Raw genomic sequence first — 26,338 nt, 5'->3', positions numbered from 1 at the left:
AAGCATGCCTACCACCACATTCAGTCGATCACTACCTCACAGGCGCCATGCACCCCGGGCGTTGTCTCCTCAAATCCCTACTTGCACCTCTGCTCACACCCCTACTGGTGCATTTACTCTTTGCCACGTTGGGCCCAGCGCTCCCCCCGCGGTTGCCATTCTTGAGGTGCTGTACGAGGTACAATGCACGTTCTGTCCTCTGTAACCCCGCAAGGCTCATTGCCACACCGCTGGCACCACCAGCCATCAAGTCATCCGCTCCTCCCACAGCATCTGCGCAGACAAGTGCGCGGGCCACAAGTACCCGTAGCGTGCCCACGAGCATACTATCCAGCTGCCTTCGATGTTCATCATTTGGACCATGGTGCCATTTAGGATCCACTTCCCGAAGCATCTCCACCATCATGCAAAGAGTTTTCGGTCCCTGTTGTGCGGCAAGTCGGCGCATGGAGACGTGGATGATTTTACGAAGTGCAAAGCTGATGTGGAGCATCGCAACGCCAAAGTTTGTTGGTTCGTCGATGTTCAACGCAGCATCAGGGTGACCCGCGATGGTAAGGGAATCGTCGCTGCTTTTAATGTTCCTTTCTTCACCACCGTCACCCTTGAGGACAGATGCACTGGAACTTTTCCCAGTTATCGACCCCGTTGTAGCGGGTGGGGTGGCGCTGCGGAAAGCAGCAACGCGTTCGTGTCTTGCGTCATCCGCTGATCGTATCATTGCCGTCGCCTTTTTATGTTCTTCCGATGTTAAGCGCCGCATCGTGGAAAAGTGCATTGCTGTTTCCATCACCTCGGCAAGCGTAAGGTTGAGTGACGCAAGGGCGCGTTTGTGCGTTCGTGTAATTTCCTGCTCAGCCTGATTAACTTTGAAGCGATTCAGCGCAGTCACTTCATCCCACTCCTCGTCATCGGTGCCTGGCGTGGGAAGATCGATCTCTGCGATGTCCTCTCCACATTCGTCTCTCGTTGGAGAAGTTCCTGCCCCAGCGGGCCTCTCCAACACAACGTCTGCCGTAGAAACTCCAAGACTCAGTCGATCCCTCGCCATCCCATCGGACCCAACTCCCGCTACCTTCGATGGGGTCGCAATCCCACTTCCTCGCCTGGCAATGGCGAGCCGTGAGAAGCGGTCCTCCGTGGGCGGCTGGCCAAAGACATCGGGGCGCAGGCTCATGGCTCGGTGGAGCACCAGCGCCAACGCATTTTTTGTCACACACGCATCCTCACGCGCTATGGCGGCAAGAAAGGGGATGAGCACCTCGTTTGGAACGGGCGCAACAACGCCCTGTTGTCCAGAAGCCACAGTCTGCGGAGCGAGTGCATCACGGAAATCGTCACGATCGACGATCTGGCCACAAAGCTCTTCGCAGAAAAGACGCAATGCCGCGTTTCGCACGTAGGTACTCGCAAGTATGCTTGCAGTTGCCGACATCAACGGCCCGAGACGTGCATCAGGTCCGCGCAGGTAGAAGCGCAACGAAGCTACCACCTGCGTCACGGTGAGGCTGATAGCGTTGCGTACGTGTTGCGAGAGAACCTCATTGAAAAAAGAAGGCGACAATATACAAAGCAGCGTAGGCGACCGCAGCAGAAGCTCCGGTCGCTTCAGGCGCAGCTTCGTTAGTTCTGCCCTATCGATTTGGGGGAGTTCGGATAGCGCACCACCCACTTGTTTTTCATCCCCAATATGCCTTCCAAAACCACTATTGTTGTGGTCCTTTGAGGCTCCACCTGTAACGGCGGTGGAACCCTCGCCTGTTGTGTCACCATCAAGTGGAGTCAACGGAATCTCTTCACAGGAGAAGCTTGAAATGATACGGTGGGTAACACGCCGTGCGAGGGAAAAACTAACCGGGGCTTCCCGCAGCAACACACGAAGGGAGTCCTGCACGGCTACAGCAACCATCAACCGCAACTCATCTGCATAGAATAATGCGCGACGAGCGCGCTCCTCATCACAACCGGGGGCTACGGCGATACTCGCAGCTCGGTGGGTTACAGAGTCCGCATGACCTATGACAGCCAATGACACGTTCATAAAGTGCAGTAAAATGTTTTCAAGAAGATTTGCATTGACACCCTCAGGATCTGCCTGACGGGCATCAGCGTTTGCTCGCCGCTCGGATAGGCGCACATTCGCGTCTTGCTGCTCATTTCCCGTACCCTTTCCACGGGTCGTACGCCAGCCCATACTGTCTTTGTTTTCTTCCTCGAAACCGTAGCGGTTGTGACTTCTTCCAACCACCACTCCGGAGTGGACATCGCTCATCTCACCGCTACTTCCCAGTATGCGGAAGTGGTGGCACACATTTGCTGTGAGGGCCAACAAATGTAAGTAAAGACATAAAGCGCGCAAGTATTCAAACATTCCATGCTCCGCTGAGCGGACAAGATTACCCACAGCGTCTTCACCCCCTGCACCCGTCTTGTCGGCCCTTGTGCAGCCGCCGGAAGCAGCAGCTTGCGCAAACAACCTTTTTATAGCCTCCCCTTCTGCCTCATCAAAGAACCAGCCAGTGACTGAAGGTGCGTGAGCGCACACAAGTGGTAGTCGCCTCCGCTGGTACACACGTGATGAAAATTGTTGCCCTTGAGGCATAAACTGCAGGACATTCACTGCGTGGCCATCACAGCGCTCCCTCAACAGAACGTGGTGACGTGCAACGTAAGTGATGACACCTTTCGCAAACTCTTCCAGCGGCGTTTCTCCACGGGGTGCACGGGAAAAGTCATGTAGAAGTGTGAGGAGTGCGTCTAGCGGGATGCGAAAGGGTAACCGATCCTTAAATTGCTGACTCGATCCAGACAGCGCCGTGAAGCCCCCGTCGAGGGCGCTAAATCCATCATGAGGCAACATTTCAACATCGTACGGAAGAGGCGGAACATTTTGCCGTGCGAGCCGCGCTATCACACTATCTCGCAAGAGAAGTCCCTCCTTCTCGTGGTCATTTGGGTGCGAGCCCGCGGTATCCTCCATCCCTCGTTCAGAAGGCTGAAACAAAGCGCGACGCTGTCGCACGAGCTGTAAAAACTCTTGCTGCTGCCTTTCAAATATCTTACAGTCAGGAATAATGAACTCCTCATTCCACCGTTCGCCAAGTTTCAGCCACAGCATATGAAGTTTTTCCAGTGGTACAGGTGTTTGTGGGCGGTAAAAGAGATGCAGGCTACCAAAAACTAACTCTCCCCGCGGAAAGGTCGCGATCTCCGCCAATGTGCAGCGCTCCACAATAGCCATCACGCAACCAAAGTGTATTAGGATGACTTTGTTCGTCTGTGGAATCGCAACGTTTGAATCATTTGATGCCACCACCGTCGATGAGAGATGCAAACGACTACACTGGCGTAAGAACGCCTCCAGTGCCTCTTCATTAGTTACGTTACCACCGTCCTCCAGTAAAAGGGCTGCGTCCATTTCCATGAATGCGGCCACAGCACCTGGGACGGCAGTGGTAGGTATGGTCGCACTCCAATCCGCTAGAGACTGCTCTTCTTCCTCCTTTTCACAACTGTCACTAAGAGAGGTTGGGTCACCGCTGTTGGTTTCCCTCTTCCGCCAACGGTCACCACGCAGTACACTGGGATCTTCCACCACACTATCGAGAACAGCCTGTGCATCAGGACACGCCCACTCCACCACGTATTCAGCGGCCCGCCCCTTCGATTGTCGCGATGCAACGCTCTCAGCAACTTCATTCTGAAGGTCGTTAAAGGAATCTAACAATAGTTTGAGTTCGTCCTTTGATGGAACCTTTACACCAGCCGAGGGTTCCTTAGTGGCCTTTGACCCCCTTCCTTTCCGCTTAACCGGTTTCGCAGTATTCACAAGCTCTTCACAAAGCGTCCGCCAGACAAACTGTACTATCCGTCCCGCCGGTTCATATCGTGCGGCTGCGGATGCAAGAGTCCTTAGTGCTGTGGCAAGTGCTGTAAAGTCGGATCGCTCACGCAACCCAAGCCCCAGCCGCAGGGCAAGTCGATGTGACATCAGTGCATCTGAAAAAAACAAGTTAAGACTTAACTCTATTGCCCCCATCAGAGGTGCCCCACCACTTCTTCTGTCCACATCAGCAGGTTCCTTCTTGTTTGCCTGTTTGTTCTTGTGCGCACCGGAAACAGTATGTTCCTTCACCAACCGCTCAACACCATCCAAAAGGGCTGCAACAGAGTGCATAACAGTCCCAGAAAAGCATATTCGTCCGTAATCTACTGACGCAAGCTTGCCAATAGCGGAAGCAACACACAAGCTAACCCACAATAGTTGTGCAGACTCACCATGAAAGCGCCGCTTTTGCTCGGGAGAAAGAAGCAAAACAGTCCTTAAGCATCCCCGAAGGATGCGAATCAATGTTTGCAGCTCTAGAAGAAGCACGTCACGCAACTCGTCGTCGAGAACGTCTTGTTGCAAAGCACACCAACGTATGGCGTCGAGTACATCATCAAAGCACATAAGCAAGCATTCAAGAAAAAGACGAAGTTGCCTCTGGTCGTCGGGTGAACATTCACCAACGGGCATAGAAAAGTACGCCTTCACCTCCGCCCCACTACGGTCATCGCCTCCAACGCTTGCTCCATCGTTCTTCTCCCCTCCCGACGCATCGTTGGGTGAATGCGGTGCGGAGGTGCGGTATTTTGCCGAGGCCCGCTGGACCAATAACACAGCTTGCTTCATTGCAAACAGCATTGCACGGTAATCCCCACGAGATGTTTGTTTCAGAATTCCTTGCAGTGGCGACCCACGATCGAAACCTAGCAGTGTCACAGGTGACTCGGATATCATGTCGCACAGGCAAATCAAACTTTTCGGCATATTGCTAGGAATCTGTGGGGTCGCTGGCATAACAACAGCACGCAGTTGGGAGAGAATCGCCCCGACGGCCACGTCCACTACCGAGGTCGTCGTGGCTATTTGGTGTTTTCTTTGGATTTTTAGCGATGTCTCGGCGAGGTTGAAAGTCCAGTTGACCATGGCCCAACTACCCGCACAGCTGAGGTAACCCATGTAGTCCAGCAACACAAGCGGAGCTGCCTCCACACGTGCTAGTGTTACCATGGCACTTTCCCTCTGTTCCTTGCTTCTGTCAGCCGCAACATTCTCATCCCCGTGTAAAGAAGGTGAGTGGCAACCAGTGGTAGTAGTGGGCAGATCTTCCATTGTGCTACGAGAACAACGTTCTTGCTCGCGCAGGTAGTGCTCAACGAAGCGAACCAAATATCCAAGGACATGAGTGCTGATGGTGGTATTTGCCATAAAGTTAAGCCGCTTCAACGATTCCTCTAACAACTGCTTTTGGCTGGCAGCCCCACTCCCACTAATGTTAGCAGCCACTGTAGGCACAGTAGGAGTTGATGATGATGGCATCGACAGCAACGCATGGTGCGAACCCCGCAGATAGTGTTGAAGTGCAGCAACGCAGCTGCTCTCTCGCCCACCGTATAGCGGCTGCACACGGGAAAAGGGTAGCAACCGGTTGCTCAAGTCAAGAACTTGAAGGTATGAGCAACGGTTACCTCGCGCTAGGAGAAAAGACAACGTTGGCCCACACGTTGAAAGCACCTTCTCAACCATTTCACCTGCTTCTGGAAGGTGTGGTGCAGGCAGCCCGTAACCGCTGGGTCGCTTGCCCCCAGCACGGCGCGCATGCCGCAGACAGTACACTGCGACGCGAATAAGCAGGCTGTTTCCGTCCGTTCGGAGCACCGATGAATTATCTAAGTTGGGCCATGAAGCAAAACGCGAAAACTCAGCAAGTACAAAAAGCGCAGATTCACAGGTGGCTGCGTGCGTTTCGGCATCAGAATCGGTGGCACTCTTCGACAGGCTCGCGAGGACAGCCGCAAGATTCACGTTCAGAAGCACATCATCTCCAAAACGCATCATCTCCTCCTGATTTGTGCCAATTCGCATATGCATCTCGAACAACGTGTCTATAAAGCCCGCATACCCGCACAACAGCACCAGCTCCACATCAGCTGTCAGTGTGGCAAGAAGAGTAGTGAATGTTTCGCGTGCCCATCCATCCAACGAGAGGCGCTCCGAGCCATCAACGTCCGCGGCAGCGGCACTGTCAGTCAGCGTGCCCTTGGCAGGAGCAAATGCGGTGGATGATGAGATGCCAACGCGTTGGTTGCGTAATAAAAAGGTGACATCACGCAAGTTGCACACAACGAGAGAAGCGGCCCACTGCTTCGCCAGCGGAGAGAGTGGCATGGAAGAGAGACAATGCAGCGCAACCCTAGTGGACTCTTTTACCCACCCCAGCCGTCCACGGTAACGAGTGCGCTGTGCAACTAGAGCCATCATATGGTTTTCCAGTGAAGCAAATGATTTTTGTCCTTCCCCAAACGCAGATGACACCCCACTTCGAAGCCACCAATTACTTAGGAGCGCATCGGAATAAAAACGGCTCCTTAAAAGTACTTCTTGTGTCCCGGCTACGATAGCGATGCTAACTGCGCGTCGAATATTATCATCTCGAAGGAACGAGGGGTCGGATAAATCGTATAAATTCACGACAGCACATGCGAGGGTGGTTGCAAGATGCTGTATACTAGCCAACACAAAGGCTGGGACAGCAAGAGTCATGGGGGATTTCCCATTGGACGCATTCGCTTCCACAACAACTTCGTCACCAGAAAAGAAATTATTTGCCTCCTTCCCAAGTTCACCATCACCCTCGTGGGTACACACTGCTGAGGAAGTTCTGTAAGGTCGCAAGTGACGATGCGCAGCCAATAAAATCAACCACAGATTCTCCAGTGTACAACTGCGGCCCATTTTTTCGATAGCGAACAAAGAAGACAGCTCTGAAACAGCGTCGTCTGATGTGGCTAGCAGGTCAAACAAAGGACTGTTGACCCCCACATCCATCAACGCGGTGCCGGCATTTGTATTAGCGCCAACACCACCGCCACTGTCGCCTACGGTCCTTCTAGACAAAAATCGCGACGACTTCCGCAGTGCCTCACTAGAGCTTGGAAGCAAAACACCCCCCTCCTGGCCCTTCCTCAGCATAGAGCGGCCAGCACGCGGCCGCGTGAGGCCGTGGGCATCGTCAGCTTCGGTCTCCGAGGGAGTGGCGTTGGTGGGGTTGTCTCCGTCGCCGCCGTTACCAACTTGTCCTACCTTAGCTTCTTCTGCTGCCTGCCGTGCTGAGAGTATTGTCATCCGCTCATTGTATCTTTCTTCATCAAAGTAAAGCATCCCACACAACGTCGCCAACAACTCCGACTGCAACAACTTAACCTGGGATTCTCTACTGTCAGCGTCACCTTTGTGGCCTCTACTGTTACTCATCTTTTCAGTTGCGTCTAACAGCGCCTCGAGGATGAGCGGAACCAGTCTCAACCACCAGAACGCGGCAGCTGAACCGTGCACGTGGATTGTAGCCTTCCAGCGATCCCAACATTGGTGGAGCGCCCGAACAACAGAAATGGTCTCAGAGTTTGAAATACTGGTTGGTTCACTCCCCGTTCCTGAAGACTCCAGTTCAAATCCTACAGCACGGGCGGGAACAATCCTCAGATATGCTGAGCAGAGTAACAGCAGGGCTTCTGAGAACTCACCCTTATATGCGCGCCAGTGTACTTCATTACCAACACGACTACCTCCAGCACGAATACCACCACAGTTACGGCCGAATGCTGCGAGGACAAGGGCGGCCAATCCTTCCATCGCTTCCGAGGAGCCGTCCAAACCCACTACGATAAAACGACGGCTCTCTATTTCACTTAAAATACAGTGTACAACCTCCTTTAAGTGCTCGCAGTCCGCTACCGACCCCACCTGACCCTCACATCTCTCAAAAAGGCAGCTTAGCAAACGCAATAGCACTGCTAGTCGATATAACGTGTTCAGCATCGTGTCAGGAGTTAATCCATCTTCTGCTACATCGCCACCCTCCGACATCTTTGGACGCTTCGTTCGTTTCTGACGCCCTTTCGCCGCCATTTCCCTCAATGCACCCAACCTCAGCGAACAGAGCGACTCAACCTTGTCCACAAAGTTGCGTACCACAGTACGGAGTTGGAGATTAGACTCACTACCCCTCCTGCGGGCATCTCTACTATCCTTGGTGTGTTTGATGCCCCATGATCCAAACACCTTTGCGGCACATGAAACAATGGCTTGCCACTCATGCTGCTCATCCCATAACCTAGCTTGCCGACCAAAAGGAGCTACCACCGCCTCTGCAGCCCTCGCTGGTAACAAGACAGAGGCATCCGTGGGGAATGAGGCGAAGAAGCAGTCTTGTGCACCCCGACCACAGCGCTCCTTTACCGTAACAGCAAGCAGTTGACACAGAAGTGTCACTCTCTCCTCTTCCGTTGGGCGGGCTGCAGATGACGCCTTGTGCGGAAGTTGGTTGCGCCATTCGACATCAAAAGTACCATCTGCATGCACCTGAAGAATCTGAGGCTTCCTCTGACTTTCCTTTTTATCATACTCAGCGAGTAGCAACTCCTTAGCCCGCCACTTCAGCTGGAGAAGCAAGAGACCGCCGTCCCGCCGCGCAGTGGCGCCGTCACTATCGCTGTTAGAACCCCTCTTCCGGTTACTGGCAGCCGAGCTGAGTTTCCTAAGCCCAATTGCGGCTAAAGAGTTGCCTATTCCGTGGGTAATGGCAACGCTGCGCCTAGTGGGAAGTCGCAGGATTGGTGTTACCAACATAATAAACAAAACAAACACCTTTGCTTCGGTGCCTCCCTTACCCCTTTCCCCACCACCACCGCACGCTGTTGTCAGCTAGCGCCACAATCAACGAAGTTAATTGAGCGCACAAACCTGGGCTGTCACTCTAGAGAAAAAGAGGCGGCGCGCGTCTCAGCAAAGTTGTGATAAGAATAGGTAAGAAAATACATAAAAGAAAAAAAACAAAGAGGAAACGAGCATAAGAAAACTGAGGAAAAAAGGACAATTCAGAGGGGGAAAGACATGTCATCGGAGATGGGCGTTTACAAAAGTTACGCTGCCAAACGCACCCACCGAAATGAGGGTTCCGCGTGTACGAGAAGGTATATGGACCCCTACACGCACCATTACCATTAATTAAGTAGCACGTGGCAAAGATTCGCACCCTCACAAACACATGCGCACGTGCACCACCCACTGAAACGATGCATTGACACTCGTGTTATGCACCTCCTTTACCCGTATATCCTCTCTTCATTCAGCCCCCCCCCTTCCTTCTTTTTTTCATTTTCTTTTCTGAAACGGTCACATGGCACTGAGACTTTCCCTGTCGCTACTCTCGCTTCTTTTTGCCACTGACTTCCCACCACAATGGGCAAAAAAGGAAAAGGTATGCCTTTGCGGTGGTTATTTTAACATTCGTTACTTTAGTGCTATTTATCCGATTAGATTTAAACCCGTCTGCCACCGAAGAAAAAATGAAGGACGAAATTGTTACACATTTATTCGTTCTTCAGTCCATCCACTCACTGATAATAATCACGCTTCCCCCACAGGTGAAAAACTGTTGATATCTTCATATATCGTATTTGTATCCCTCCAAATACGAACAAACACAAATATATATGTATGTATTTTTCACCCTCCCATATTTTCATTTGCTCTCTGCTTCCCTCCTCAGCCCTTTATGGTGTCCAATTTCACACAAGTGCCTCTCATAAAATTTAAAAAAGTTGAGACAAAAGAGGAGGTAAAAGCGCAAAGAAAAAACAAAAAAAGGTAATATACATATATATATACTTAAAATAGCGGTTCAGGCGATTATGCAAAGTTCCTCTCGAGCACATCCCGCAAAATCGCCGTATCAGTCGAGAGCCGCACGGACGCCGTTCCCACACGAGGGCGTTCCCCCACCATGATGGCAGAACTAAAGGACTCGAGGTCGTCACTCATTCCCCGACTCACCGCTCTGTGCAACCAGCGCTTCGACGAGGCAAATGTCATCTGAAACAGTGGGCTCGCGCTCGTTGATATGACACCAGTGAAATTGAAGTTCTCCCATCGCCCTCGGTGGGTAGACGTATCGGCGATGAGCGACAAGTGCCGCGGGTCGACATTGTAGCGGTTGAATAGTTTATTGAGCTCATCGTAAAGCGCAGCGTATCCAGACTCAATGCCGAAGTATGTTCCCATATCCCGAATATCAGTGGAGCAAGCTTGGTGAAGTTTTATCGATTTTATGCCAACGGTGAAAAGGGAAAGGAAAGACATCACATTCCGCATTGTCGAGCCAGGTCCTTGGAAAACAAGCTGGCCAGATCCTTTATCTTTCAGTCGAGTGAAAGTGAGGGACCCGAATTGAGGTAACCACGAGGGCATTCTCTGCGCCTCCAAAGCATTATCCACAACGTCCGGAATGACGGCAATGACGTCCGAGGGCGTGCGCAGCACAGCATTAACTATGAAAAAGTCTTCGTGTAGTTGCACAACCCCATCTCGGGCCGCTGCAGCAGTACTAAGGGGAGCAATAACAGCACCGAAATTTGACTTGGTGAAACTCATGTGAATCTCTGGGAAGTTGTCATATCCCACCACACCTTGCATCGACGTTCCTCCCCAATCCGTGCCGTCCCGATCCTGCATCTCATCTCCATCCTCCGCATCCCTCGCCGGAGAGCCACTCCGTCTGGCATATAAGTCGGGGTCAGCTGCCTCACTGTCAGAAGCATCGTCACCGCGGCCACTTTCAACAGAGCCCCTCCGTCGCTGCGGCCCGCCCGTATCGCTTCCTGCTATGCCCCTGGTATCGGTTCCATCCGAGTGTAGAGATGAGATCTCCGAGCCAGCCCGACCCCCACCTATACTGCTCCTCTCGCTCATGCCATCATCAGAATCGGTTCCCTCTTCAATGCGCATAATTTCGTCTCCGAAAGTACCCCCAAGAGGACCACCGCCATCGTCCGGGCCTGATCGCTTTCTCTTCCTGTCGGCGCGCCCACTTCCCCCTTTCATCCCTCCAGTGTTCCCTGAACCGTCACCGCTTTCCTTCTCGCGTGGAACGGCGCTCAGTGACCTCATGATGAGCCGCACAACATTCTTTAGTGCTTCAGTAAAAGATTGTCGATGTTCAGATGGTGACATACACATGCGCTTACGCAACTCCTCCAAACACGAGCGCGAAAACAGGAAAGACACCGTAATCACCATACCAGTGCGGCCTCGCGCAACGTGATAGTGGTAGCCCTTACCAAAGCCAGTGTTTAAGTTCCGCTGCATCGAGCTGGAAGCGCTTTGGCCACCAGCGCCATCTGTGACCTTCGCGAGACAGTCGGTCAGTTTTGCGGCGACACCTGCACGAAGCATTTTGGCGATTACTTTCTCGTCTTCCTCTGTAGCATTAGTAACGGGTACAACAACAGCCGCCTTATTAACGGAGGCGTAGATCAGTAACTCGCGGAGTCGAGGAATACCCTCCGTCACGTGGGACACAGTTGAACCAGCAGTGTGGAATGTGTTGAGGGTCATCTGTGTTGACGGCTCACCAGCTGCTTGCGCTGCAAGGAGGCCAACGGGCTCACCGGGTTCGCACAATGCCCACAGACGCCTGCGGGCAGTAATGTCTGCAAGCGTTTTTTCGAAGGCACCAACCCACTTCTGGCGCCTTCGCTGTAACCTCTCTTTTAGCTGCTGTTTCGCATCCCAACGGGCTAGCGTCGACACCTTGCGGAAGAGCGGGAAATCCGCTTTTTTGCACAGATACTCAGACAAACTCTTGTCGAGTGAGGCCGGAAGAGGATACGTGGATAGTTGCTGCTCCATATGCGCATTTTGCACGGCCTCAGTCGTGGGCTTTCCATCTTCGTTTCGCATCCCCTTCAACCCTGCCGCCGCGCCATCCTCGGCACCGGCAACACTTTCTGAGGCATCTCCTCCGAATCGCTTGGAAACATCAACTACGTTATCCTTCATCATCTCCCACGCCGTAAGCGTAGAAGCCTTGCACGGGTCAAGTCCGTCACCCCCATACATAAATTGGATAACGCTGCCGTTGGAGTCACGCACCGTACGGTCCCAATGGACCACAAGGCTTTCGAGACCTTTGATGAGGCAGCGTTGCAAGTGACCAGAACGGGAGGTTTTCACAGCGGTATCAATAAGGCCGTCGCGACCAGCCATTGCATGAATGGTATACTCGGCTGGTCTGATCCCTGAGGCGAAGGAACCCATAGCAAACCCAAAGGACCGGGCACGCTTTTCATTAGTGAAGAAGGACGGAAGCGTCTTGGAAGAGTTCATACGCTTCACGCGCAGTCCATCGAACAGCTGCTGGCCCAACTGCAGTGACATTTGTGTGGCGTTCAGGTTGCTTCCTTTCGCACCTGAAATAGTCATCAGAAGAAGATGATTCTTTGGGAAGGGCACCAGCATGCGGTGCGGAACAAACTCCTGCTGAATCTTTGTTGCATAATCTGCAATCATCGGTGCAGCAGTGGCCTCTTCATCTGGAACATCCAACGCTATATCATCAAGCTTCCTAAGCAAGTCGCATCGGCGCTCTTCATCAACGAGGAACATATCGTCCATCGCAAGGGAAAGACCCTCCTTTCGTAGAGCCAGCAGAAGAACACGGCCAAAAGCAGCGAACAACTGTCCCGTCCTATGTGGTCCGTAAAGCTCATAGACATGGTGGGGAGCAGACATATTAGAGGCTCCAAGCTGCTTCTTACACATGAATCCGGTAATTAGCTCACTGTTCGCAAACATGACAGTAGAATCAACCACTGCCCCGGATTTCGCACGCACTGCGTCGCAGCTACCCGCCGGTATTCTGTCAAATGCGCTGGGTTGGATTTGTGAAGTGCCTTTGAGTGTGATTCCGCCCTCTATCTCCCGTCCACAGTCGCTTGCGGCAGACAATCCACTAGAAAACCGAACCATCACAGATATCAGCTGTTTTCCAGTCCACATTGGCCGAGGCATAAGAATTGCTGGAATGGGAATAAGTTCAGCAAGAGTTATGCCAACGTTTTCCTGAATGTATGGACCGACGCCATTGTACACCAGTTGCACAAAGGTGGAGTGATCAAAGAACTTGTCGCGCAACGTTACCAAAACACCTGCCGCCACATGATCCTGTATAAGACCACGGATCGGTCTGCCAGACGTCGGCACAAGGTAGTTGATGTTTGCGTCCATCAGCGTTTCAACCTCGGCCCGCGTCTCAATGCTTTGCGGAACGTGAACGTTCATTTCATCACCATCGAAGTCTGCGTTAAAGGAGTTACCATTCACGTAGTGAAAGCGAATAGTTTTGGACCCTGAAAGTACCTTCACGCGATACCCCATCATACTCGGTTTATGGAGTGTGGGTTGGCGATTAAATATAACGCGATCACCATTAAGAATGTGCCGATAAACGATTAGCGTCACACCACTCTGGGCCATCGCAAAAAACCTTGCAGCATGCTGCCGCCGCGTCTGCTCGGGTACATTAAGGTCAACAGAACGGATCTCACCGTTGGCATGACGAAGCTCAATGTGTGTGGCGCCGGGGTATTTACGTGGCCCGTTCACAACGCAGTGTTTCAACAGATTCATGCGAGCTGGTGCGAAACAAGTAACTTGCTCAGGAAACGACAAAGCACGGGCTAGTGGTCTTGGTAAAAGCACTTCGTTCGGTTCAACGAATGGATCAGGCGAAATAACCGAACGGCAGGCCTGATTGACACGCTTTCCCATCATATTCATGCGGAAGAGACCCTCCTTCTTCGCAAAGCTATTTACGATTTCTGCATAAAACTCATCCACTTTTTGTTGAAGGTTGCGGAGGTTCGACTCATTCACAGCCCTCTGCGCATCAGTGATGAAACTACGCCCGTTTGTAGAATTAGCACTCAATGTGTGGAAGCACTCAATCTGCTCAACAAACCCCAATATATCGGAAAGAGCACGTGTTTGCTCGTCGGGTATTATCAACCCATTATCATTTACTCTCACGCCTGACGAAAGCCTCAGGGGTAATGGGGGTACGAGAACACGGTCCAAAAAGAACAGTTTGTACCTTTCACTTGCTGGGACAACCTTGTTGGTTTTGGTGAAAACCGACGGTTCACCAAGATTTGGGTACAGCAAACCAAGGATAGCTTGCTCTTTTGCGAATAGGTTTTTCATATGAAAAAGCATTTGACGACCATCAAAATATGTTCCAGTCCTCCCATGCAGCCGGTTGACAGCCTCCCACTCAGATACCTCTTGCTGGGTAAGGAATCCTTTGGCAATGTTTGTCACAAGATTCGATTTCCTGAATAAAAAGAAAATAATACCGCCGCGCTTCAAGAAGGTCGGAGAAATAGCAGTGCAGTGGCTACAAGGACCACTGAATGATCTTAGATGACTAATCGCCATGTTGCAAATGTCATTGCGAACGTCCACAGTTCCCTTCTGTGCCATAGTCACTCTTGCTTTCGCATCCTCCTCACTGCATCCACTGGCGCGCTGCCTTAAGATACGATCAACATACGACTGAAGGATGGATACATCGTTGACGATTTCCTCATTTGCCATGCGCCTGTGGTTCAGCATAGCGTCGTGACCCTTCGCTGTTGGCACTGTGTCGAGAAGATGCAGCGCATCTCCTGGTAAACCATGGTCGGCCAGAACCAGTGCCTGGCGGAATCGTTCGACATCAAATGTTGGTGCTCGAAACTTGTGACAAAAGAAGCATTTCGCTCGGAACAAACGATCTGCATCCATCGCGAGGTGCGGATTCAAAACGACAAGGCGATCGGAGTCCGAATGCGCACTGCCTGGGCGGATACGCGGCATTCCAACAAATCCAAAGTGACCGTGACAACGTTCATTGCCGTACTTTCCTGTCAAGCTCGCTGCGCACGTTTGACATGTCTGTGGTGGAAACGGGTTAGCGTCGAAGTTACCCATTCGAGTGTCGTAGAATGTGGCGTGATTCTCACCATTTCTTACAACTGGACGCCAAGGTGCCGAACGATCCTCCTGGCCGGCACGCGTGCGAACCTCCACGAAAGCGATCCCCGACATATCCTCAGATGCAAGCAGAGACAGGGACACGGCGTCCTTGGCGCCCATCACACGGCGGGTCTTCAGGTCACCCAAGTAAGCATGGAATGGAAAGTCTGTAATGAGCGACATGGGAGTTGTGCGTGAAAGTGGGTTCCTAAGTAGAGGAGGATATGTACGTGAAATACGCCGCTACGGACGGAGTCGTGAACAAAACAAAAAAAAACCAAAGAAAAATTAGTCACAGCCAATAGTTCTGTAACCGGTCTTCAGGGAGCACACTTCGTCAATTTCCACTGCTTCAGCCTCCTCCCGGTGTCGTCAGCCTCGGCTCCACCACGCAGTGCCTTTCGGGACTATTCGCCTACCCGCTAATCGCAGTTAACGACTGCAACAGGTTCTAATCCTTCCTAAACACCGGCTACAAACGAGAATGAATAAATAAAGCGGATCGTTACTCTGGTACCTCTACAGTAGCAGCTCAAAAAAAAAATTTATATATATATATATACGAATGTCACCGCTATGGCTTCAAAGTACTCCCAAGTCGTAATCGCCACTCCTCTGTTATTCACCGGTCCCTTACTCAACGTTGTGTGTCCCACCCTCCCTTTTTCTTTCTTTTGCCTTTGTTGTTAAGGTTATTGATAAGTTACAATTTCTTCCTTCCGCTTTCTTCTTACAACACACAAAAATAGCTATGCAGGCTCAGCGTTGTCTCCCCCCCGTCCCGCCCTTCCTTATTCTTTCACCGAGTGGTCAGCACACCGCCTAATCTTTTTTTTACTGCCTCAGTCCAGCTTTAAACCAAATGCGGCCTCAATTATTGCCGTGACGGGCGGGGGGGGGGGCGTCAACTCACAACACCTGTTGCCTTTTGCGGATATACGATTGCGCTTGCTTCAGCACTTGAAAGAAGAGAAAACAGTTAACACGCGAGGAAACGACAGAAATCAAACATTTTCCTCGAAGTAACCAACCAGTCAGTCGCTCAGTCAGTGCTGACGCGAGGTTGCGTCGTCAATGATGGGTGGTTCAGACAGAGGCGGAAAAAGCCTTCACACGCAACAAAAAAAAAACATAAAAAACGAAAAAGAAGAAAGAACGGGCCGAACCTAACTAAACAACAAAAGCCGTCCGCCATTTGCGGGTATATGGGACAGTGTTTGGTGCAACAAAGTGAGAGAACGAAATTTTAAATGGAAATATGAAATGAACACAAAAGAAACAATGGAAAAAGTAAGCGACATCCGCAGTAACCATGGGATCCACCCCAAAATACGCACATGCATCTTTTTCGCTTCTAATCCTTCCATTTCCTCTACTTCACCACCTTTTCTCCACATCTCTCCCGTTTCGCAGAAACACGTACAAAAACAATAGGATCAAGTACAACAACGTGCCACCATAACGCCCTGTAACCCGGTAACGACATTTTCAGCTGCAGCCGGCGGGGAGGTAGAAAAAAAAACAGATCCGCGCCTTCACTAGGATAACACACGGAAATATTGAATAAGATGAGATAAATGTAAAAAAAAAAAAAAACGTCGTTCTTGTGCAAATAGAAAGCAAAAAAAGAAGCAATAATACACCAAAGCAAAAAAACAAAACGATAACCGAGTACAAGAAAGTCGGAAAGGAAAGCGGAAAGCTGATACCGCCGAGTAAACGACGACCGGCACCCTCTACCAAAGTTTCTCCATACCGATGAGCACATATATGCGCGCACATGTTGCGTTTCACTGTGGCAGTCACCCTCTCCTTGACCGGGTTCCGTGCAGCCACAGCGAAGGGGGAAAAAAACATATAAAGCCTTTGAAAACAAAATAAGTTTATTCAGTTTTACACATGCACACCCCCTTCACCCGAAATGTCCCGCAGACCAGAACGCATCGTACGAAGTCGAAGTGATCCGACACGCAGTAAATTGTAGGAGTTCTTCCGTCCTGCCACGGAGGTGAGTCAGATACTGCTAATTGAACCTGCAATTATTAAACTACATGGTGTAGATACGTGAAAACACCTATTCAGTAGACATGAGTGGGATTATTCTGCGAGTCCCCAGCCCCAACCACTCGCGAACGTACGACTTATATATGTGTATATATAGTGTATATGTTGCATGCTTGGATATGTACTTGTTTGCTTATACCAGCACTCATTAGCTGATTGATTTATCCCCCCCCCCTTTATTTTCCAGAAACTGGTGTATTCATTCGATTTTCCTTCTACCAGCCCAATAGTGTACTTAGTTTATAGTTGCATGCCCCCCTTTTTTTACTTTCACTGTTTTCACGGACCGGAGGCTCCTATTGTGTCATGGTTACTCGAGAATAGCCCAGCCAGGGTACTTATAGCCGCCGAAAGCAGTCTCAAGTACCTGAGCCACAGCGAGGCTCAGTTCGTCATTGCCTTCCCGGGACGCGATTTGAACTCCCTTCGGCAGGTGGTAGTCCACGGAAGCGGTAAGTTCTTTTGCCTCCTCTACTGTTGGAACCCTCATGTCACCACGAAGCTCCTTTTGCCAAATGGGAACACATGTCACCGGCATCCGAAGCACATTAAAGGCTGCGGTGTACTGAAAGTCGAAAGGTGAAAAGATGGGCCGGTGGTGACGCGGCGCGGCACGGGGAAACGTTGGGGAAATGATGACACCATCACCGTTCAGCAACTCCTCCAGAGACTTCTTGAATTCCCGCACGGTATCATTTGCCGTACCCATAGGCCCCCACTTTGGGAAATGTTGCAGAACTGCATCGACCACAGTGAGGCTCAAGGCTGGAAGTGTGTGCTGAGAACGTCCTATCACCCACAGAAATATTTCCTTCAATGGGCTGAAGCTGGTCATACCTTCTGCCATGAGATCTGTAAACACCACCTCTTCCTTGTCGTTACTCATAGCCCCCAACCACAAACGTAGACTCTTCGAAAATGGCTTAAACACTTTCAATATCTCCCCTCCGCCAGAACACTTCCATGTATGCAAGTTCACATATGTCACCAAGGCACCGAATTGCTCCTCCAAATACTGCCCCACTTCCCTCACAATCTCAAGTTGAGTCGTCGAAGTACGGGCCAAAACGGTGCCAAAGTCTTCCAGGATAAAGACCCGCAGTGACTTCCTCGCGTCAATGCAGGGGAGCCGCCGAAGTGGTGGGCGCGGTGGAAACTTCTTTTCATCCTCAAGAAACCCACCGCGGGCGGCCACCCGACAAAGCGGCTCAAGATCTTCGGCGAAGCGGCTAATGGGCCCTGTGGACATGTAGTGATTCGTAGACGCAACTGGAGCGGGATGTTGCCCCCGGTTAGATATGTAGTGTGGACTCGCCTTGTGGCCAAAGACACCATTGAAGAATGCTGGCATACGTATAGAGCCCCCGATATCACTTCCCAAACTGAAGGTTGAGAACACGGCACCGGCGGAGGCTCCCTCTCCGCCGCTGCTTCCACCCACAATGCACCTGGTGTCGTATGGATTGCATGATATACCATAGACGTAGTTAGAGCTCTCGTACCACATGCAGAGTTCACTCGTGTTTGTTACGCCAAGAATAACAGCGCCGGCGTCACGGAAGTTCTTCACTACTGGGCTATCCATGCGTGAGATGATGTGACGCCTCTGTGGCAGTCCGCTGGCGTTCGGACAACCGGTGACTGACATCGATTCTTTGATGGTACACGGGACTCCCAAAAGCCAACTTGGTTCCGCATTACCGCGGTTAGCACGCCATTTGGCCCAAACCTTGTCAGCTTGCACTGCGGCGGCAATGGCTTCGTCAAAACACTCAAAAACCATAGCGTTAATATAAGGGTTAACACGTTTAATATGCTCAATATATGTGCGCGTCACCTCTTCGCAACTCAACACACCCTCCCTGTAAGCCTTGCTGAGTTGCACAGCCGAGAGACGTTGGCAGGGCGCAATGGGCGTTGGTGGTACCTGGCGTGATGTCTTCGGGCCCGACATAAGACACGCCCTGAAGAGCTGGTTTGCCATGCAAGCATACAAAACGAGCAGTGCGGCAAGGGGAATTGTGCCAAGGAACCACCAAACTGCACAAGCAGCGGCAACTGCCGCGGAGCTGACACATATGATAGCCAGGGTAAGCATTTCCGCCACCCGTGTCACCGCAATTATCGCTACTGACACTTCGTTTCTTGAACTTCCTTTTCGCCACGCGGAGAGAAATATAGTGGTAGTTGTGGTGCAGAATTTGTTTTCCCCCTTCACCCAACATTGTGCTGACACTCATACACATTACAAATCAAGGGGGCGAAAATGTTCACACTTCCTTCGCTCCTGTTGACGTCAGTCGCTGCAAACAGAAGCACACGGACACCGGAGCACTTCCTTCAGCGCATGAGCGGGTACGCAATAATGCTCCGGAAGAAAATGAGAATGAAGAGGGAAAAGCAGGGAGTGAAGGCTGTGGGACGCAGCTACATCGGAACAAACAGCATAAAGTCACCACCACCACCCTTTCCCTTCCCTTCTTTCACGGGTCACCCGCTTCCACATCGTTTTCGTTAAATTACTTCTTTTCAAAAACTGCAGCTACTCAATAACAGAGGCCTTGCGGTGGTGGAAGCCGAGTTGGACCGCAGGGGTACACAATTTTTCGCCCTTTCTTGACGATCCGCGCTTAATCAGCTGTACGGTTTGCCACCTGCCGCTCCACAAACGCACGAACACTCCCATCCACCCCAATCCCGTTCACAAAATGCCACCTGGCGTTAATGTCTTCTCACCCGCTCGCCATAACGAACGAAAAAAAAACGCACATACACGTACGGTCCATCCACACTTCAAATACCCGCCTATTTAGCTTGCTTTTTTTTTCGTTACTTCTTTTTTTGCCTTTTGTGCCATCCGGTTCCCTTAGAGCACTGTTTTTCCTCTTCCTGCAACTTTTATGGACAACTGTTCCCATCCAATACCTCAAGCCCCGACCTGCGCGATGGGAGTATTTCCCGGGCGCCGCCGGTGCATCGCCGTCACGTGCTTGAAAGGTATTGCTATCAAACGAAGTTGCCGGTGGTTCAATTCCCCATCAGCGTAACGGCGCTCTTCCAAGGCGTCCTGCAAAAGCAAATCCCCGAGACCCAAGTAGGCAATGAGTGTTCCCACAATAACACGTTGATCTTCAAGCACGACACGAAGTTCCTGGCCAATAAACGGATGGGGCTTCTCCTCTGAAACTTTGGGGGCGGCCTCCTGAGCCTTCCTTTGAAGTCGGCCTCGCTGCTTCTGTCCTTGCTCCTGCGCCGGTGAACGATGCGTGTTGTTGCCGTTGGAGTTTTTGCTGCTCTTATCCATTTGCGCCTCCGTCATAACCCCCTTCTACTCTTGCGAGGTTTCGAGTCCTTTAGAGAGGTGATAATTTACATGCAGGCAAAAGGTCCATCTTAACAGCTGATGTGAGGCACAGAAGGGTGCGCCATGTTATCAAGAAGAGGGTCGTGACTCAAACAGTTGCGATAAAAAACGGGGGTCGCATTGAAGACAGATTGGGGAAGGGGGAGGAGGAACGAACATGAAATCACCAAGCCGTCACACTACAAAAGAAACAAGCGAGTGACAATGAGATTAAGGCCCCCAGCTTGTAAACCCTAACCAGAAATACGGGGATAGTCAACCTCAGTAGCCGCATCTGCTGCCGATATTACTCTTTACACTTCTGCCTTCCAAGCAGTCAAGGCTTAAAAAGGCACAAAGTGAAAGCGTTTGAAGGACCATCGCTACAACGTCATCAAATTGAAAAAGGAAAAAAAAGCAGAATCATGAGATCCGGTACGTGAAAGTGACCTATCCCCACGGCTGAAGGAGTGAAGGACAAATCAAAAAAGAGCCAAAGTAGTACAAACTTTTCTGTGATGCATATACTACACGTGCCCATGGGAACACATTTGACATTCCTTCTACAGTTTGGATGACGGAGCCCTACACGAGGCGAGGTTGAAGAAGAGAGAACCCGTGCACAAATAAGCAGAAATGATGTTGTGTGAAAGGCGGGGCATGTGTCAAAGGACCTGCTCACAGCACGGACTACCGCAGCGAAGTTTAGGTGCTTGAGTGAGTAAAATACTTTTCACCCCTAAAAAAAAAAAACACCAACAAAGGTCCACTCCTTCCCCCCCACGCCAAAAAATCACTAGTACCCTGATCCACATGCAGCTATTAAACCCACAGTTGCCGCTGAACTAATGGTCGTGTATACAGAATCTGCGGCAGCAGTGTTAACAACATCAACAAAAAAAAAGAGCAAAGGAAATGGTTACCAACGGTGGCTGTGCTTTCAGCCCCTCTTCGTCCCAGCTTTGCCACTCTGTCGCGACGCAGTCTCCTGAAGCCAACTGAAACCTTCGTGCACACCTGTTCCTTTCAGTCCATTCGAGGCAAATATAACAAACGGATGGTCCCCCATCAGAGTCGTAAGATCCAAAATTTCCACAAGTTCCGCGGCCGTTTTGGCACCGGCAGCATCCATTTTATTGGCAAAAAATAGAAACGGCACCCGACCGCCACCCGGTAGCTCACGTCTGATGTCCTCGTGCTTGAGCATGGCCTGAATCTCCGACTTCACTACGCAAAGCCGCAAGTGGTCGCTGCTATCTACAACAAATATGACCGCATCAATATTGTCGTAGTATGTCTCCCACAACCCGCGGAACTTCTTCGCACCACCCATGTCAAAGACGGTGAAGGCCACACGACCCTTTTCGAAAGTTTCAACATTGTATCCTACAGTGGCAGTGATATGCTTGCTAGATGACTGTGCTGGTTTCACTTGGTTAATAATTGTAGTTTTCCCACTGTTGTCTAGCCCACACATGACGACTTGCAGCTTCGTTTTGGATTGTCCCATCGCCGCGGTAGCTTCTTCTGCTTCCTCCTCTTTGATACTAATGATAATGATAATGATAATGATGTTGTTGTTGTCGTTTTTTCCTCCTTCACCGGTGTGTGGTCGTACCTGTGCGGGCGCGCTTATTTAATTACGAAAAGGATTAAACATGGGAGTGAGGAAAGTAATTTTTCAGCAGATACGCTCATTTGTAGCTCTTTATGTCTGCCCAACATTTTTGTATGTGTCAATACATACTCGAACCACTCCTGCATTACAAACGGCCGGAAACTCTCTTCCCCCTGCACCCAACCGGTACGCTCAGCCACAGTTTTAATAATTTTTAAACAGTTTTGGCAACACCAGCGCACGCAGCAACAGTAACCATGTCAATGGTGAAAGGAACCAAGTTAAGCAATACGTGTAACTCACACAAAAGTATCACATCGTTTTTTTTTTAGTCCCTCATAAATGGGGGCAAAACAAAAAAGACAGAAAAGAAATGGTGATAAAAGAATGATGAAGGGGACGTACAAGAAAAAAAAAACCGAAGTAACCAGAAGGGGTAACATGACTGTCGCCAGCTGCGAGGCCACACACTTCAACTGAGCAATGTTACTATTGAGCAGGAGTGTGAGAAAAGCAGCACAACGCGGAATCAGGAGAAAAAAGCTAAAAACGAAAGAAAACATAGGCATAACGCCGGGTAACATAATTAGTAAAAAACAAAAATCAAAAAAAGTGGAAAGGGGAAAAGGGGAAAAAAATGGTAATGAAAACAGAGCTTCGTGTTCACGTGTACGCAGCCGCACACATCAGAGAAAATACATTTGTTGCTTATATACGGTTAGCGGGGTACGTATGCACACCATTTTTCCTGGAAGCAGTTTCCAAAGGCAAAACGAGAGGAAGTAGCACACGCCACGGATGCGTCCATTAAAATACCTTAAAGCAGTAAATTCACATTCAACAGATTCGTCCTTCGTGTTGCTGTTAAACATGTTGTATATCGCCCCTCATACCGGCAACGTTACTTTCCTCATATTTTCCTCGCGGCGCAAAGCCACCGTCACACGCATCTGGCAGAAGTTATTCCAGTGATGGCACTGTGCCGTCGGCATGTTGACATATTTTTATTTACATTCAAGCAAAATACATGTGCGCTCATATATATATATATATATACATATATATGCAAAGAGCGAGTGGGAGAATAATAACAATAACAATAAGGCGGTCCATGCATCCCGTTCTCGCGACCAAACCAACACACATCCACACTTCGTTTCGAAAACAAAAAAAAGAAAAAAAGAAACAAGGTTCAACTCAGCACATACCCCTTTTCCAACTGTACGGATAAGTACACGGATTTCTCTCCCCTTCTTTTCTTTTCCTCACCATCCGGTCCCATGAATTATATACACTTCCTTCCCCACCCCCGATCCCCGCTACCAATTACCGAGGAGGGGAGGAAACAAGACGAATCAATATGGCAGAAATAATAATGATAAGTAACAATAATAGTAAGAAACGGAAAAAGAAGATAAAAGGGGGAAGAATAAGGAGAGAAGGCAGCGAAAACTCATGGACCGAACAAACGAATGACGAATGAAAAGGATAGTGGTGAGGTCAAACCCAACAAATGTGTCACGGCCTGGACTTCCATATGGTACGGAACCAACGACCGGGGCACTCAATTCAGAAAAGGAAACGAAGGGGTAAAAACAGCAAGAAAAAAACAGGAATAGAATTTTAAAAACAAAAAAATTACGTGCACTGGAATGGGGGTACACGAGTACACACACGAGCAACAATCGTAAGGGGAACATAGGCATATAAATGTGTGTGCACTCCTTTTCTCTCAGCTCACCGCTCTTCAGCGCCTTTATTCAACAGGTCTCGAGATTGTATCCACGCTCAGCGCGTTGTAATGAACAGGGGAGAGGTATGAAAGAAAAATATCAATGGGCGCATTGGGAGCCTCCGACAAAAAACACGACTCCAACTCCTCCTTCTCAGATGGACTAACACTTACCTTCGGTGAGGCACTTCCTTCACAAACGGCTGAACGCGGTGGCGGGCTGGAGTGCGGCACAGACGCGCTTCCCAGTGACAGACGCTTCACCATATCGCTATCAGATGACCGTGGAGAAACTAAAATAAAGCTTGCGGTACCTGGTAACTCGATGACGGGAGCGGGTTCAGGAGAAGAGAGACGGGGATTAACGGGACTCTCAGACGGAGAAGCGAAAGGAGGGAGCTGAAGAGACGCTGGCATCGCACTCGACTTGGAGCGCAACTTTTTGCTTCGCCTTGGCGAAAGATTTCGCACTAACGCCGACCTACACCTTGGCCTTCTCCGTGCCGTTATTGGTGACGAGGAAAAGGAAATTGGTCTCATTATTGGGTGCCTCTTTGGAAGACCAACTATTCTGCCGCCGCGAGTCTTCGACCTGCCTCGGCTCGTCCGTTTCCGTCGGGGCTTCTTCCTTGCACACACGAAGATCACGCTTGTATTTTTTGCATTAAAAGACACCTCGCGCGGCGACAATTCAATCCTGACAGTTTTCACAGGGCTCTTCGGCGCGTCAACAAAAGTTGGCTTCGGCTGCGGTGCCGCTGTTGGTGGAACCACTACATTCTGCTCAATAACAGCCTTGAAAGGTAACAGGGGTTCGGGTACCGGCAAAGTGGTATTCCGAATTGTACTTGCAGCCAGTTTGCGCTGTACCTCCCGCTGTAGCTCAACAACGTTAACCTCCTCGTGGATAGGTCGAAAGTTCCTATTTATCCCTGCCAAGCCAAGTTGATCCACAGGGCCCCGCGGTGTAGCCAGAGATTTTTTTCCACCGCCTCCATTCCAGCTACCACGTGCACTGAGAGAAGGTGAGGCACAAACCGAAGCTACTGAAGTCGAGAAAGCCTCTTGTCGATCCTGCCGCATCGTTGCAACGTCAACTAAAAATGCCGGGGGAGTGGGTGCATCTGGGCTAGGGTTATAAGTAATATAATAGTTTTGCTCTTCCGACGAAAGGATGTGAATATTGATGAAAAGGCTATCACTTGCAGCGCGTAGTGTGAGCTCGTCACCCCATGTCCCATTCTTGAGCATATCGGCATAATAGTGATCGGCGTCCTCAGTAGTCCCGAGGAAGCAATCGAACGAATCCCGAACGCTCTTCATGTACGTCACCACGTGCACCCGAACAAGCTCATGGTACTCCTGAGAGCCAAATATTTGATGTGAGATTGCACGAAATTGACAATTACCGTCATCCTTCATTTGGTGCTCAATCAGCCGCAGTTCTTCCACACGCTTTTTCAAGCGTTTTGAACCAAGAAGAATCAAGTCCTCGCGGCTCAATCGTGGTGTGGACTTCGGCTCTGTAGTTATCCCATTGACTGACCGGGCAGTTCCAGGGGTATTTAACTTATCAACAACATCTATTCCCTTCTTATGTGACTGTGGGCCGTCACCACCCACTCCACTGGGCAGGGAGCCTCTCCTGTTTGGTGTGCACTCATCAGCCGGCTCGTTCCTGCATCCCTTCTCTCCACCACACATTGCCAAAGACCGGTCGCGCGGTGAAGCACTTGTGTCGCAGCCAGACGAAAGCCCCTCTTCCGTATCAGTCGACGTATCCAGAGCGAATGAAAACTCCGGTTGGTTGCATTTTTTGGTACCGCTCGCACCCTCCTTTTCCTCATCGCCAAATGGGCAACTTGTCACCGCACATGCTTGCGGTTGCTCCTCATGGGCCTCTTCAGAGTAGTAACTGCCTCGAATTACCTTGACAGCTCGCTCCCGCAAGCGCCTAGCGGCGAAAGGTTTGAATGCTACTATGGGTGTCATTCGGTACTTGCCCTTCACAACACTGCAACCGCTACCAGGGACGAGGTCGATATTGTTGGCCTCAGAATCATCCACCTCCGTAAAAACCCTAATCCTCGGAAGAGTGGGTTCCTTCACCGTCGGTGCAGACTTTTTGTTCACCTGCGGCACTGTTGCAGGACCGTTGGTGTTCCCCACTATATGATCCGTCACTGGCGCAAAGGGACCACTCTGGCCACCTACATTTACGAAGTCGGGCTTCTGCTTGCTTCCATCTGAAACACAGGCACCCATGCGCTAAAAGTTTTTAAAAAACAAAACTTCCTTTTTTTACAATCCGCCTTAGCTCTCTATTAGTATCTTTCCCCAACCCTAAAATGATTTCTCACCACCTTTTTTCACCCTTGGATCACTTTCACTCACTCTCTATCCTCAGTTCTATACGTTGCTTTCGTTTTTCAGGAAGACTACTTCTCCTTCTCTTAACACCCAACTTACACCTCGCTGCCTCCACCACGCGCTTTATGATAATAGCGCCTCAGTGCTGCCCTGACGCAAGGAAGGTTGTTTGTTTGTTTCTTTCTTTGTTTGCTTTTGCTTTTCAAGTACCGATTGTGTTATTTACCACTGTTTTTAATACTTGTGGATGCAAATAGGTATGTTATCCCGCTGCTTTCCAAAAGTACTCTTCGCTTTTTCACCTTAGGCGCT

At 50.4% G+C, this 26,338-nt stretch overlaps 8 protein-coding genes across 8 annotated transcripts; 2 read left to right on the top strand and 6 right to left on the bottom strand.

Annotated features, from left to right (window-relative positions):
• Positions 1-31: 31 nt before the first annotated feature.
• On the bottom strand, positions 32-8,674 carry TbgDal_VIII4930 (hypothetical protein, conserved; the record flags this gene model as incomplete). Its single annotated transcript, XM_011777527.1, has 1 exon — positions 32-8,674. The coding sequence occupies one exon, from the start codon at positions 8,672-8,674 to the stop codon at positions 32-34; it is 8,643 nt and encodes a 2,880-aa protein (XP_011775829.1).
• A 550-nt stretch (positions 8,675-9,224) lies between these two features.
• Positions 9,225-9,698, top strand: TbgDal_VIII4920 (hypothetical protein, unlikely; the record flags this gene model as incomplete). Its single annotated transcript, XM_011777526.1, has 1 exon — positions 9,225-9,698. One exon carries the CDS (start codon positions 9,225-9,227, stop codon positions 9,696-9,698), a length of 474 nt encoding a protein of 157 aa, XP_011775828.1.
• A 38-nt stretch (positions 9,699-9,736) lies between these two features.
• On the bottom strand, positions 9,737-15,082 carry TbgDal_VIII4910 (DNA-directed rna polymerase I largest subunit,putative; the record flags this gene model as incomplete). Its single annotated transcript, XM_011777525.1, has 1 exon — positions 9,737-15,082. The coding sequence occupies one exon, from the start codon at positions 15,080-15,082 to the stop codon at positions 9,737-9,739; it is 5,346 nt and encodes a 1,781-aa protein (XP_011775827.1).
• Positions 15,083-17,273: 2,191 nt separating this feature from the next.
• TbgDal_VIII4900 (hypothetical protein, conserved) lies at positions 17,274-19,061 on the bottom strand (the record flags this gene model as incomplete). The annotated part of the gene is made up of 1 exon (XM_011777524.1): positions 17,274-19,061. The coding sequence occupies one exon, from the start codon at positions 19,059-19,061 to the stop codon at positions 17,274-17,276; it is 1,788 nt and encodes a 595-aa protein (XP_011775826.1).
• Positions 19,062-19,889: 828 nt separating this feature from the next.
• TbgDal_VIII4890 (hypothetical protein, conserved) lies at positions 19,890-20,282 on the bottom strand (the record flags this gene model as incomplete). The annotated part of the gene is made up of 1 exon (XM_011777523.1): positions 19,890-20,282. One exon carries the CDS (start codon positions 20,280-20,282, stop codon positions 19,890-19,892), a length of 393 nt encoding a protein of 130 aa, XP_011775825.1.
• Positions 20,283-21,246: 964 nt separating this feature from the next.
• TbgDal_VIII4880 (ADP-ribosylation factor, putative) lies at positions 21,247-21,816 on the bottom strand (the record flags this gene model as incomplete). Its single annotated transcript, XM_011777522.1, has 1 exon — positions 21,247-21,816. The coding sequence occupies one exon, from the start codon at positions 21,814-21,816 to the stop codon at positions 21,247-21,249; it is 570 nt and encodes a 189-aa protein (XP_011775824.1).
• Positions 21,817-22,407: 591 nt separating this feature from the next.
• Positions 22,408-22,710, top strand: TbgDal_VIII4870 (hypothetical protein, unlikely; the record flags this gene model as incomplete). Its single annotated transcript, XM_011777521.1, has 1 exon — positions 22,408-22,710. The coding sequence occupies one exon, from the start codon at positions 22,408-22,410 to the stop codon at positions 22,708-22,710; it is 303 nt and encodes a 100-aa protein (XP_011775823.1).
• Positions 22,711-23,680: 970 nt separating this feature from the next.
• TbgDal_VIII4860 (hypothetical protein, conserved) lies at positions 23,681-25,921 on the bottom strand (the record flags this gene model as incomplete). The annotated part of the gene is made up of 1 exon (XM_011777520.1): positions 23,681-25,921. One exon carries the CDS (start codon positions 25,919-25,921, stop codon positions 23,681-23,683), a length of 2,241 nt encoding a protein of 746 aa, XP_011775822.1.
• Positions 25,922-26,338: the final 417 nt, after the last annotated feature.

Source organism: Trypanosoma brucei, chromosome 8 (assembly GCF_000210295.1).
Source record: "Trypanosoma brucei gambiense DAL972 chromosome 8, complete sequence".
Lineage (NCBI taxonomy): Eukaryota > Euglenozoa > Kinetoplastea > Trypanosomatida > Trypanosomatidae > Trypanosoma > Trypanosoma brucei.
The sequence above is the reverse complement of the archived record's forward strand: the minus strand, read 5'-3'. Positions and strand labels throughout refer to the sequence as shown.